The sequence below is a fragment of the Camelus ferus genome, chromosome 4, assembly GCF_009834535.1.
Source record: "Camelus ferus isolate YT-003-E chromosome 4, BCGSAC_Cfer_1.0, whole genome shotgun sequence".
Classification (NCBI taxonomy): domain Eukaryota; kingdom Metazoa; phylum Chordata; class Mammalia; order Artiodactyla; family Camelidae; genus Camelus; species Camelus ferus.
Genome location: NC_045699.1, coordinates 45,447,582 through 45,462,032, shown reverse-complemented (window position 1 = coordinate 45,462,032; position 14,451 = coordinate 45,447,582). Strand labels below are relative to the sequence as shown.

Here is a 14,451-nt window from a genome sequence, read left to right as displayed (position 1 = left end):
CAGCTGGGAAAGAAAGGATTACGTCATAAATGATATTAGGACATGTGGCTAACAGGAAGAAGATTCCTATTCTCACCTATAAAACAAAATAAATCCCAGATGAACTAAAGATTTAAATGCAAAAAATAAAACCATAAAAATTCTGAAAGAAAACAGAAGACATATTTACATAATATTGGAGTAGAAATGCTTTCCTAAGCATAACACCTAAAGGCAGAAGCCGTAAAGGAAGAGATTAATAGATGTACCTATATAAAATTTTAAAGTTTTGTACATCAAAAATATAATAATTAAATAAACTGAGGGAACATTGCCAACATATTATAGGACAAAAGGGTCAACATCCTTAATTTATAAATCACTTTTACAGTTTAGGAAGGAAAAAACCAAAGGATAAAGACATGTAACTCATAAAAGCCATAAAAGGGCTAATAAACATATGAAAAAGTGTAACTTTCTTAAGAATTAAAATAAAAGAAACAGAAATGAAAACACAGCTACATTTTTTCACCTTTTAGAATACCAAATAAAAACTGATGCCCAATGTTGGCACAGGAACAAGTAAATGATCATTCCCATACGCTTTTAGAAGAATCTAGTTGGTGTAATTTGTTTAGAGCACAAATTAGTAAAGCCTTCGTGTGTATATCCCCTATCTAGTTGCTCTATTTCTACCAATGTAGTCTAAGGAACTAGTTGTGAGTATATGCAAGGACTATTCTACAAATATGTTCACTGTAGAGTTGCTTACAATAGAGAAAATCATTTACATTCAACAATAGGTGGTTGGACAATGGACTACCCTGACACTAAAAATGATAATGTAGATGTGTTCTTAATGATATGGAAAATGTTTACAATATAGTGCCTTTTATAACAGGTTATAAGATAGTAATACATGACTCAATTTGTATTTTTTTAAATGTATATAACTATGTAAGACAGAAAGATACTTTTAAATGTTTACATTTATGTCTGGATTGGAGGTGATTTTTTTTTCTTCCACTTACTTTTTTATACTTTGCAAATTTTCTACACCGTACACATAAGTACTTCTGTAATCAGAACAACATATTTTAGAAAACGCTTCCTATAAATATTTAGTACATGAGTTTTACACCTACAAGTCTCAGAAATCTACATTTATTTACTTTAGCTTAATATTTGAAAGAGGCCTTTTCAATCATGCTGCCTGCTGGCTAATGCCAACAGTCCTTTATTCATATTCAAAGTCCATGATCTTACTTACTACAATTTACATACAGCAACTTCTCTCTTTCTAGGCCTAATGCGACCCTGGCCTTCAGCACCATATTCATCTATGTTTTAATGCATAAATATATTCAATGCCTCATTTTAATAATCTTTTCACTTTAACAAAATAAAATGGTGATGAACTACATTATTTTAGAAATAAACTTTTCCCAGAGAAACCACAAATCAATTATATAGCCTCAATTTTGATCCCTCTTTCTATTTTACTGTAGACACATGGTAAACTTAGACTGATACCTACAATATTAGAGAATATCAGTTGTGTTATTTTTCTAGAACCTTCTAGTTTGTTAACTGGCAGGCATGAGTTCTTAACCAGCATTTTTCAGAATGGTCTTCTGGGGCCAATGTGTCTCCTGTTTTAGTATACAAAGAGGCACGTATATGTACATAAATTAATTTTTCTAGGAAGATCATTTATAGCTTTCATCAGCTTCTCAAAAGATTTGGTAAATCCAAAATGTTTAAACTCATAATAGCTTACACTACTTAATATTACTGCTTAAGATTTCTTAAGTTTAGAAATAAAATCTTTGGCTATTCTACTCTGATAAAAGCAACTTCTTTGACTTTATAACTAGAAAGGCTGCCCATAATCTCTGCAACTGGATGGTATTTAGATTTCTCTTAAAAGATTTCTTTCAATTTGTCATTATGCTCTTTAAAAAAGGATTTAATGAAGATGTTTTACAACATCTTTAATAGACTATAATTAAAATAGTCTATAATGTAATCCATACAAAGAAAAACAGCTGAAGACAACTGCGTATGTAATTCTAGAAATCATTGTACAAGAATGTATAAGACATTCTACTACACAGAATTCAAAATTCTTACTGTGATAGGCAAGAGACAAAAGCATATATTATATTAATTCTCAAAACTAAAACCAGCTTTTGCTATCAATTTTTAAACTTTTATTTTGAAATATTCATAAATTCATGGATATTCACCAAAAAAAAAAAAAAATGTCCATAGAAGTCCCATGTACCCTTCGCCCAGTTTCCCCCAGTGGTAACATCTTGCATAGTACAGTATCAAAACCAGGCAACTGACATTGGTACAATTCAGAGCTTATTCAAATCTCACCAGTTTTACATGTACATGTATGTGCATATAGTTCTGTGTAATTTTACCACACATAGAGGTCCGTGTAACCACCACTACAATCAACATCCAGAACCGTCCTATCACTACAATGCTCCCTCTTGCTACCCCTTTTTGCCACATCCTTTCCCCTTCCCCAACTTTTAACTCTCGGCAACTACTTCTCTGTTCTCTATCTCTATAATTTTGTCATTTCAAGAATGTTATATAAATAGAATCACATAGTATCTAACTTTTTAAGATTAGTTTCTTTCACTCAGCATAATTCCCTTGAGATCCGTTGAGTTGTTGCATGTATCAATAGTTCACTCCCTTTTCACTGCTGAAAGGTATTCTTTAGTGTGGATATACTCAGTTTGTTGAACACCTACTGACAGACATCTCAGTGGTTTCATTTTTGGCTATTGTGAATAAAGTTACTATGGACATTTGTGTATCGCTTTTTATGTGAACGTAAGTTTTCCTTTCTCTGGAATAAATGTCCAAGAGTGGAATTCCTGGGTCATATGGTAGTTTCATGTTTTAACTTTCTTAAAGGAAACTCCCCAACTGTTTTCTAGAGTGGCTGTACAACTTTGTATTTCTAACGGCAATGTATGAGTGACGCACTTTCTCTGTATCCTTGCCAGATTCAGTACTATCACTATTTTTAAAATTGAAGTATAGTTGATTTACAATATTATGTTAGTTTCAGGTGTACAGCATGGTGGGTGATTCAGTATTTTTGCAGATTATACTCTATTATAAGTTGTTACAAGATAGTGGCTATAATTCCCTGTGTTATACAATATACCATTATTGTTTGTCTATTTCACACATAGTATTTTTATTTCTTTTGCTTTGGGAGACAAATCCAAACAAATATTACTACAACTTTATGTTAAAGAGTGTTCTGCCTATGTTCTTCTAGGAGTTTTATGGTTTCAAGTCCTACGTTTAGGTGTTTAAATTATTCTGAGTTTATTTTTGTATATAGTGCTAGAGAATGTTCTAATATCATTGTTTTAATGTAGGTGTCCAGTTTCCCCAGCACCACTTCTTGAAGAGACTTGTCTTTTCTCCATGGCATCCTCTGTTGTAGATTAACTGACCATAGACGTGCAGATTTATTTCTGGGGTCTACATTCTGTTCCATTGATCTATGTATCTGTTTTTGTGCCGGTACCATGCTGTTTTGATTACTGTAGCTTTGTAATATAGTCTGAAGCCTGGGAGGGTTATACCTCCAGCTTTGTTCTTTTTTCTCAGGATTGCCTTGGCATTTTGGGGTCTTCTATGGTTCCAAATAAATTTTAGTATTATTTGTTCTAGTTCTGTGGGAAATGTCCTGAGTATTTTGATAGGGATTGCATTAAATATATAGATTGCTTTGAGTAGTATGGCCATTTTAACAATATTAATTCTTCTAATCCAAGAGCTTGGGATCTTTCCATTTCTTTGTATCATCTTCAATTTCCTTCATCAATCTTTTATAATTTTCAGAGTATAGATCTTTCACCTCCATGGTTAAGTTTATTCCTAGCTATTTTATTCTTTTTGATGTGATTTCTAATATGGTTGCTTTTTTACTTTCTTTTTCTAATATTTCATTATTAGTGTGTAGAAATGCAATATATTTCTGCATATTACTTTTTCATCCTATAGCCTTGCTGAATTCATTTGTTAGTTCTAATAGTTTTGGGGTGGAAACTTCAGGGTTTTCTATACAAAGTATCATGTTATCTGCAAAGAGTGACAGTTTTACCTCCTCCCTTCCAATTTGGATACTTTCCCTAATTCTTGTCTGACTGCTGTGGTCAGGACTTCCAACATCATGTTAAACAGAAGTGGCAAGAGCGGGCATCCTTTTGTTCTTGAATTTAGCGGGAAAGCTTTCAGCTTTTTATCATTGAATATGATGTTGTCTGTGGGTATGCTGTAAACGACCTTTACTGTCACTTTAATGACAGTTTTTATCATGAACAAATGCTGAATTTTGTCAAATGCTTTCTCTGTGTCTAATGAGATGATCATGTGACTTTTTATCTTTCCTTTTGCTAATATGGTGTATCACACTGATTGACTTGCAAATGGTGAGCCATTCCTGTGACCCTGGAATAAAACTAACTTGATCATGGTATATGATCCTTTTTATGTATTGTCAAATTGGGTTTTGTTGAGGATTTTTGCATCTATATTCATCAAAGATATTAGCCTGTAATTTTCTGTAGTGTCTTTATCTGGTTTGGTATCAGGATAATGGTAGCCTCATAGAATGAATATGGGAGTGTTTCCTCTTCTTTAATTTTCTGGAATAGTTTCAGAAGGATAGGTATTAGTTCTGGCTGAGTTTGGCAGAATTCCCCTGTGAAGCCATCAAGTCCTGAACTTTGTTTCCTTGGAGTTTTGCTATTACAAATTAAATTTCACTTCTAGTGATCCATCTGTTCAAATTGTCTGTTTCTTCTTGATTCAGTCTTAGCAGGTTGTATGTTTCTAGAAATGTGTCCATTTCTTGTAGGTTGTCCAATTCATTGGCATATAACTGTTCATAGTATTCTATGATTTTTTATTTTGGTATCTCTGTGGTATCAGTTATTATTTCTCCTCTTTTACTTCTAGTTTATTTGGGCCCTCTCTCTTTTCTTCTTGGTGAGCCACGCTGAAGGTTTATTATCAATTTTATCTTTTCAAAAAAACAGTTCTTGGTCTCACTGATCTTCTCTATTGTTTCTGCGATCTCTCTTCTATTTATTTCCTTTCTGACCTTTATTATATCCTTTTTTCTGCTGACTTCGGGAGGTTTTTGTTGTTGTTGTTCTTTTTCTTATTGTTTTAAGTAGAAGGTTAGGTTGTTTATTTGAGATCTTTCTTGCTTCTTGAGGAAGGCCTTTATCACTATAAACTTCCTTCACAGAACTGCTTTTGCTGTATCTCAGAGATTTTGGAATGTTGTATTTCCATTTTCATTTGTCTCAAGGTATTTTCTAATTTCCTCTTTGATTTTTTTCATTGACCAGTTAGTTTTTAGTAGCATGTTGTTTAGTCTCCATGTGTTTGTTCTTTTCCCATTTTTCTTCCTGTAGTTGATTTCTAGTTTCATACTACTGTGGTTGGAAAAAAAACTGAGAGAGGGGCACAGGTGCACTGTGACCATCACCAGGCCTGGGTGGAAGGGGATTCTTCACCCTGGGGAAATGTTTTTAACAGAAAGATAGAATCCGCCTTTGGACTGTGGCTGTGCCAGGGCAGGAATTGCCTGCTGCCCTCTCTGGGCTAAGTCTCCAAGGCCTCACAAGGTCCCCTGTGGGGATGCTGCTATTTCTAAAATGCAAAAGGTGCATTTCCTAGATTTTGTATCTGTGGATTTGGATAAGGCAAGGGACTACAGACAAACTGCTTGCACAATTTGAAATGGGCTGAAATGGCATTTCAAATCTTCTGATTGTTCCTAAATAAAAACATAAGTACTTTTCAAAAAAAAAATTCTATTCTCTTAAATTTGTTGAGGCTTCCTTTGTGGCCTAGTATGTGATCTATCCTGAAGAACGTTCTGAGTGCACTTGAAAAGAATGCATATTCTGCTGCTTTGGGATGCAATATCCTGCAGACATCTATTAAGTCCACCGGTCTATTGTGTTGTTTAAGATCGCTATTATCTTACTGATTTTCCGTCTGGATGATCTGTCCATTGATGTTAGTGGAGTGTTAAGGTCCCCTATCATTACTGTATCATATTTTTTATTTTAGCTATTCTGATAGGTGGGTCATGGTGATATTTCACAGTAGGTTTAATTTGCATTTCACTAATGGCTAATGAATTTGAACATTTTTTCATGTGTTTTAACATTTAAAGTAATTATTATCATGTTAGGACTTAAGCCTGCACTTTATTATTTGTTTTCTATTTTTTTCTCCCTTTCTCATTCTATTTCTCTTTTCTTGCACTCTTGTGGGTTAATTAAACTTAAGAAAATTTCCATTCTGATTTATTTATAGTGTTTTTTAGTATAGTTTTCTTATTGGTTGCTTTATGCATTCCAATATATATGTAACTTATTCTATTGGTATCAATGTCTTACCACTTCAAGTGTAAAAACCTTACTTACATTCAGGTCTCCTTGCCCTCCCTACTTTACAAATATAATTGTCTTAAGACATTAGCACTTCAGCAGATGGTGTTATAATTTTTGCTTCAAGCTAATATAATTTAATAAACTCATGGGAAGAAGGATAAGCCACTTATTTTTATCTGTTTTTACCCATCCTGTTCTTTCCTTTCTGAAGTTCTAAACCATTTTATATTATTTATATAAATATTATTTATTTTCTCTTAAGAGAACTTCCTTTAGTCACTTTTTATGAATAAGTCAACTAGTGACAAATTCTCTCAGTTTTCTTTCATCTGAGAAAGTCTTCATTTCCATTTCATTCCTGAAGTATACTTTTCCTGGATATAGAATTTGTCATTGACAGGTTTTTTTTACTTTCAGCACTAGAAAAATGTGCCATTTCCTTCCTTCATGGTTCCTCCCTGGTTGTGAGTGAGAAATCTACTGTCAATAAAGCTGACACCCTATGGGTGATGTGTCACTTCTTTCTGACTATTTTCAAGAATTTTTCTTTGTCTTTAGTTTTCAGGAGTTTCATTATGATATGTCTTATTGTGTTATTCTTTAGATTCATCCAACATGGGATCTCCTATTCTTGAATCTGTAGGTTTATGGCCTTAGCTACATTTGAGAAGTTTTCAGCCTTTAGACCTTCAAGTACTCCTTCAGCTCTTTCTTTTAAGACTCTGATAATACATGTATTAGATCTTATTTCCCCCACAGGTCCATAAAGGCTCAGCTAGTTAATTTGTTTGGTTTTGTTCTTTTGAAGTCTATTTATTCTATTGTCCAGATTGGGTAATTTCTATTGTACTATCTCTAAGTTTATTGATTCTTTCCTCTTTCATATTCATTCTGCTACTGAGCTCATCCAGTGCATTTTTGTTTTGGTTGTTCTGTTTGGTTTTCCTTGGTATGTTCTCTTTCTTTGATGAATTTTCTATTTTTCTTTTTTTTCCCCAAAAGTATTTGCAATTGCTCACTGAAGCTTTTTTTTTTTTTTTTTTTTTTTTTTTTTTTTTTTTTTTACAACAGCTGCTTTAAAATTCTTGTCAGATAATTCCAACATCTGATTCATCACAATGCTGGTGTCTGCTGACTGTCTTTTCTCATTCAAGTTGTCATTTTCCTGGTTCTTAGTATAACAATTGGTTTTTTAAATTGTATCTTGGACATTTGGACATATGTTAGGAGACAGTGGATTCTATTTAAATGTCCTGTTTTAGCAGGCAGTGACCCTGTTTAGGTTTATCATATATCTCCTGGCCCACTTTTGTAGGCTGTGATTTCAATAATAATTTAGTTTTCAGGGCCCTTATGGTGCTATTCTAGTCTGGTGCATTCACCTGTTGCTGAGAGTAGGTTCTATACATAGAAGTGAATGCACTTCCCTGGGCCTGGTGCTGCTAAGTGGGATGGATGGGAGCACACTAGGCTGCAGGTCAAAGAGTACCACCTTGGGTCCACTCTTTGGGCTGCTTGGTGCTAGCGGGGCTCTCACTCAATCACTGCTGGTGCTACTTGCAGAAATGGAAGGCACCTACCTGGGCCATGAAGTGCTACTAGGTGAGGAGCAGAAGACACCACATGAGGTGGGTGGAGAATGCACCCCTGGACCCACAATCCAGGATGCCTGATTTTGCTGTCATTTTATAGATTCAATTCAGAATCCTAGAATTTAGGCACACAACCAGGCAGTACCTCAGTCATACACTGGACCTAATTAGTGCTTTGAGTCAAGATCCAAGTTTTAATTAAGTATTTTCTAGAATTATAATAACTAACCATAAACAACATTAAATGTATATTATGAAAAATATTTGAGTTAGTTGATAAAAAATATCAAAATATTTTAAAATGGTACTGTTTTAAGTAACTTAAAAAAATTAATTCTTTCTAAATATTCTAGTGTGGGGGGAGTACTTGGGAAGAGGGGAACTATCTTTTACAAAAAATGGAATTTTTGAACATTGATTTAAAGGAATATGATACAACAAAATTTGTTTTGTAGAGGTACAAATATGATGGAAGAATGTGGTACTGACATCTATGTCAGGAGTTGGCAAATTTTTTCTGTGGCAGGTCCAGTAGTACATATTTTAGGCTTTGCAGGCCATACTGTCTCTGCAAAACTACTTGACTGTGCAGTTGCTATGTGAAAGCAACCATGGACAAAATATAAACAAAGGGATGTGGCTGTGTTCCAATAAACCTCTATTTACAAAAACAGGCAATGGGCCAGATTTGGTCTAGAGGCTGTTGTTTGCTGACCTGAATTATCTCATAAAACTGTAACATTTGGAGCCAGAAAGGAACCTTGATATCACCTAGTTAACACTTTCATTGGGCAAATGCGGATACCACAGTCCCCCAAAATGAAATTACTTATTTCACCTGACTAGCAAATGGCAGCATCCAAGCTAAGAGTGTAAGGTTGTGTTATTACTGCCAGTCCAGTCTTCTGATGCATGAGTGTATAATTATGTATAATTATGGGTATGATTATTAGAGCACAGTAGAGTGCGCAAATCAATCAGATTTTATTTAAAGCTTACAAAATTAATTGTAAGAAAGGTTTTCAAAAAAAGTAATTTATGCTGAAATAGCATCTAAGAACAATTTGTGAGAGCTTTTAAAATGAATTTCACAAGGAGAGACTACCCTTGCCCAGAAAATATTAAATGGAGATATTCAGAGAATGACATTTATAGGTAGCCAGGAAAAGTAAACTAGTAATGATGCATTTCTCTATAACATGCGAACTTAACATTACACAAAACAGAAAGTATTCCCTTCTTACCCTGAACACAGATTTTTAATAAACTTCTCCTTTTAGCCAGACAAAGCCCAAATACCTGTTGTTGGTAGACATGGTCACATGCCTCTGCACTGGAACATCTTTGAACACTTCATTTCCAACAGTTGCATGTAATGTGTAAGGCGGCATTTCAGCGTCAGATTTAACTCCAAGAGAGTGTCCTTTGTCTCTTAACAGTGGTAGATTAGGTTTTTTGCTGACAGAAAAATCTGAAGAAAATCCTGGTTGTCTGAGGGTTGCTTTTGGTTTTCCTATGAAGTTAGGCATATATAACGGAATCAATTAGCTTCCCCAAACCCTGGTTTCATGACGTCACTCCCCTGTGCAGATGTTTTCTGTGGGTCTCTATTCTCAGAAGTTTGTGAGAATGTGACAAGGTGGCCACCTGGGGGCTGGTCAGTAGAGGAGGAGTAGATTGGTGTTTATTTAGCAGATGAGGTTCTTTAAAACGCGGCTTCATCTGCTCGACGACGAGCCCGTCACTCTCCCTCTGCTCACCAGCTAGCACTCCGGAGCAGTCATCTCATACTCTCACAAACGCAGCAAACTCAGCCATATTCAGTTCTCCCCGCTCTTCTCCATCGATTTAAATTCTTTCAGTCATTAGAGGTCTGGGTTCAAGTCTCCCCTTCGCCATGATACCCTCCACTCCCATTCTCACTCACAATAACTGCTTCTCTGTCTAAAGTGCTCATTGTGGCATTCAGGTATCTACTCTTTTACACTACCATTGAACTATTTCTTGAGAATTTAGTTTTAGAAGTGATTATAAGCTCCTTCAGGTAACTGTTCAGTAAACACAGGCTGAGTTGCCTACAACACCTTTGGGTACTATATAATTCATATTTCTCCGAAAATAGATTTATTCTAAAGGATATGATTTCCTAAATAAGATATTAAATCATAGGTTCCCAGTTCATCCAACATTCTAGATGAGGCTTTCCCCCAAAATAAAGACTAAAACCACACTTTGCCATTTTAAGTTTAATTAAAATCTATGCTGAGTTATTTTACACTGTGTAACTACTTCACTCAGTAAGTCATGCTTATCAATGTTGACTTTATTTCACGTGGAAATACTAGCTTCAGGATTTCTCCCCTGATACTTGAATGTTAACAAATAAAGGTGTTTATCATGAATGCAAGCAATATTTCCATATGACAATGTGTTCACTGACAGGCTTTAAAATTTGAGCATGTGAAAAGATCTTACCTTCTAGAAAAAATGGCATGGTTTTCTTTACTCTCATCTGACAATTAACCTGCCGCCCAGTCTTCCTTTTAGAACTCCTCTGACGAGCCACAAGCTGAGCAATTCTTGCAGTTTCTGTGCAGGCCACGGCATAGCAGGTAATCTAATTATGAGAGGCAAGGTGAAAGAAGAGACATTTCTCAGATTCACTGGTGCCTGGGGGATGATTTTTAAAAGTGGATTTTTGTGAGCTTACCCGTCCCAAATCAAACTGTATGTAAATGTTCATGTCTCTCTCTCCTTGATAATGTTAGAGCAAAATTATATTTTCTGCAAGAGAAATCAAGCATACTCTAGCACACTGAATAATCTTCCTTTCTTAAATTGAACATTTCATTTATTCCTTAAACGCATTTATTAAGCATCTAAAATGCGCTAGGTATTACAGGATTAACAAATGAGCCCCCAAAATCCTGTGATTCGCATATAATACTCATTGTAATCTGTGAGATATATTTTATTCCCATTTTATACATGGGAAAACAAAGGCTCAGGAAAGTTAAGCAAACTTCTCAAGCCACCCAGCTAGGCTATCTATCTGAATTCAAAGTAAATACTCATAACTGCTATTTGTATTATCTCCTAAACGTCACTAAATCCTAGTCTTGCCACTGCAATGGATTAGCTGGGTGACTTGGGGCAAATCAGTTTACCTCCAAAATCTCAGTATTATCAGCTGTGAAACAGGGAGGGGCTTAAATCTGGGGTTTTCAAACCATTCAATGGAGCCACAGGATTCCTTGGAAGTGCCTCAGGGGTGTGAGGGCAAGACAGGGCAAGCAGAGGCCCTGGCCCCTCCCACACCTACTTAAAATACAGTAACTTAGCTTTTTATCTTTTTTAAAAAATAGTGGGATATACAGGGTTTTTGAAAAAAGTATATAGACTGTTGGGACTAGATGATCTCCAAAGCCCCACCTAGTGTTAAAGTCTTTGATTCTAAGTTGAAATTAAGGACAGGAAAGCAATGAGGCTTCACACTACAAGCCAAAACGTGTTCTTATTCTTTGGCTCAGTATTTCTATTACTGAAAATATATTATAAGAATATAACTTAAAAGAAGGAAAAGTTACATACCCAAATATGTACATTAAGGGTTATTTTAATAGTGAAACCTATTTTAATAGTCAAACATTAAAAACGTCCAGAACAGGAGAATAAAGAGTTGAGTAAACTATAACATAATAACTATATGAAACATTATCAAATTATTAATTCATTCAGACACTTAATCACTTATACATTCAATACATATTTATTAAGCACCAGCTATTAGGGGTAAAAAAAAACCCAAAAACTTATCCTTAAGAAACTTACAAAGGAAAGAGAGGCAAAGAGATTAAACAGAAAACATTATGTCAAGTGTTACACTGGATGTGTTACAAGGTGCCAAGCAGACAGAAAAGAGACCTTAAATCTGTCTGGGAAATTCAGGGTCACTGAAAAAAGTTTTATTAATATAATGTTTAATTAATTTATACCATCTCCTTATAAAATTTATTAGACTGGGTGAACCTCCTCTATGACCACTCTCCCAATCCCGGGCCCCTCTCCTCCTTCCACTGTCTCCCCTACACTCCCAGAGAACAACTATCCTAAATTTTGGTGAGAAATACTCCAGACCTGTTCTATGTGTTTACATATGTAGAAATGTACCCAGAAAAACGTACTGTTCTGGGAAGTGGGTGCCTTATCTTAGATGGTGGTTTGTCCATAGCTTCCACCCTGTACACTGGACAGACACCAAGGAGTGGAACTGCTGGGTCACAGGGTATATGCAATGAAAAATGTACTTGCTACCACCCAATTGTCCATGTTATATATAAAATATTCTTCCAGAGAAATGAAAGGATTTAAAATTGTAGAATAACATGATCACTATCACTGAAGTGTGAAGGTGAGAAAAGACCAGGGACAAAGGGACTAAAGACAAGAACAGTAGGGAGGGCCCTATGACAACCCCAAGTGCTGATCAATCAATCAGGGACTAAACTAGCTTCCAGACAGCAGGAATAGCTAGGAGCCAGGTCAAATGATGAGAATTTAAAAGTGTATATCAGTTTCAGTAACCAGGAGGTCATTAGTGACTTAGGCAAATACAGCTGTACCAGGTTTATAATGGGTGGGTGTGATATTTAGGCAGTAAAGGCCTCCAGTACAGTTTTTCTGTTTAGACATTGAAACTGGGCAAACTTTAAATTAAAAATTTTTTAATTTAACAGGGTTAACATTATATTTTTACAGTGGAAAGAATCTGAGGGGGTAAAATAAAAGACATCAGAATCGAGGCTCTGGATGCTGTTCTATCACTACCAATCTCAGCTGGTATGTTTCACTTTGACTTCTATCCTAATTATGAGAATGGAAGTGCCAGACAGGCAGTTAAGGATTGGTGTGACTCTTCTGACATGCACAATTACCTTCTTACCTCTCCAGATCTACTAGTCTCTATCCTGACAACTGCTGGCACACTTCTCAGATAGGCTTCTAGTGTGGGATAACCTAATTGCTTGAAGGGAATCCAGTCTCCAGTCAAGGATCTGTACTCTCCTTGGAGCCGGGGTAATGCTATTCCATTCTTATGAGACTGCAGAACAGCTCGTAGCATTTTTGAAACCAGATCTGCTTCCAGCATCTTCACCTATAGGAACACAGCAGAAGGTTACTGTAATGATTCATCAGTCTGTGAATTCCAATATATTTTCAGAGTTTACACTTGTTAGATTATTTCATAAATTGTTACTGAATACTTTCTGTGCTACTTCAATATAGGGAAGTAACTGCTATGGTAGAAAAAATATGGAATACTATGAGAACACAAGGGAAGTCAGAAAGGCACAAAGACTAGCTTGGGAAGGTAAGATATCAGGGACTGTTTCCCGGATGAGAGGAGGCCTGATGGAGTCCTGAAGGGCAAGATGGAATCAGTCAGGCAAGGAAGAAATGGGGGTGGGGGTGGGGAGAGGTATCAGCCCCAAGGAAAGGGAACAGAAAATTCAAAAGGCAGACAGGTGAGAGAAAAGTACATGGCTGGTTATGAAAATTCCTGGTGGTTAAGTGGTTGCACATGAATGAACAAAGACTCTAAGCTGAGGACTGAAAGATGGGGATGGGAGAGGTGGAAAGAGGCAGACCCAGAAGAGATAACTATACTATGCTAAGATGTTTGTATTTTTGCCAAAAGTAATGTGAGGTCTTGGAGCGATTTTAAATAGCAGAATAAACTGATCAACTCTGCATTTTAGGAAGAACACTATTCAGTAGTAAGGAAAATAAACTAGAAAGAGAAAGAGAAATGAGTTGTAAGAATTGGAGATATGGAAGATCTGAAAATAGGGTCTTGGGAATAAACAAAAAATTGACTGCAGAGATAATTAGGAAGTGGAATCAATAGGAATTGATTAACTGGTTTGAATGATGAGAGAGACCCCTGAATTTCTAGCTTAGAAGCATGATTCATAGTAATGACCCACACGTAGGTGGGGTAGAGGCAGGTTTCCAAGAGAGGAAGGGAGTGAAATCATTTTGACATTTGGAGGGTGGGATGCTCTTAGGGCAGCCATGTAGATATAGTCATTAGGAACTTAGAAGTCTGAGCTGCTCATAGATTTGTTGGTCTTCTGCATATATTATTTGGTGTCCAGGGAATAAAAAATAAAGTTAAGGATGGACTGCTGTGGAAGGATGTCATTTAAGAGATGGGCAGAGGAAGAAGAAGCTATAAAAGGCTAGGAAAAAAGAACCAGAGAGATAGTAATGGAAAAGGCAAAGTCACAGTGTCATATAAACAAAAAGAGGAAAAAACCAGAGTGTCATATGCAGTAGACCGGTCACAGGTGAGAGAAAAAATGAAAAGTGACTACTGAATTTTGGTACCAAGGAAACTGTGGGGACTTAGCTAGGGATTT

The 14,451-nt window shown here is 35.8% G+C and overlaps 1 protein-coding gene across 3 annotated transcripts in view; it reads right to left on the bottom strand.

Moving 5' to 3' along the window:
* Positions 1 to 14,451, bottom strand: part of TDRD7 (tudor domain containing 7) — a 63,258-nt gene that overhangs the window by 38,110 nt on the left and 10,697 nt on the right. For 2 of the 3 annotated variants that reach the window (XM_032478031.1, XM_032478032.1), the window contains 3 exons: positions 12,972 to 13,184; positions 10,505 to 10,646; positions 9,329 to 9,542 (listed from right to left, as the gene is read on the bottom strand). In XM_032478031.1, the coding sequence (XP_032333922.1) occupies positions 9,329 to 9,542; positions 10,505 to 10,646; positions 12,972 to 13,178 (563 nt within the window). In that variant the 5' untranslated portion in view covers positions 13,179 to 13,184. Of the gene's footprint in view, positions 1 to 9,328; positions 9,543 to 10,504; positions 10,647 to 12,971; positions 13,185 to 14,451 lie in introns of those variants that run through there. The other variant, XM_032478033.1, reaches the window with a different exon arrangement.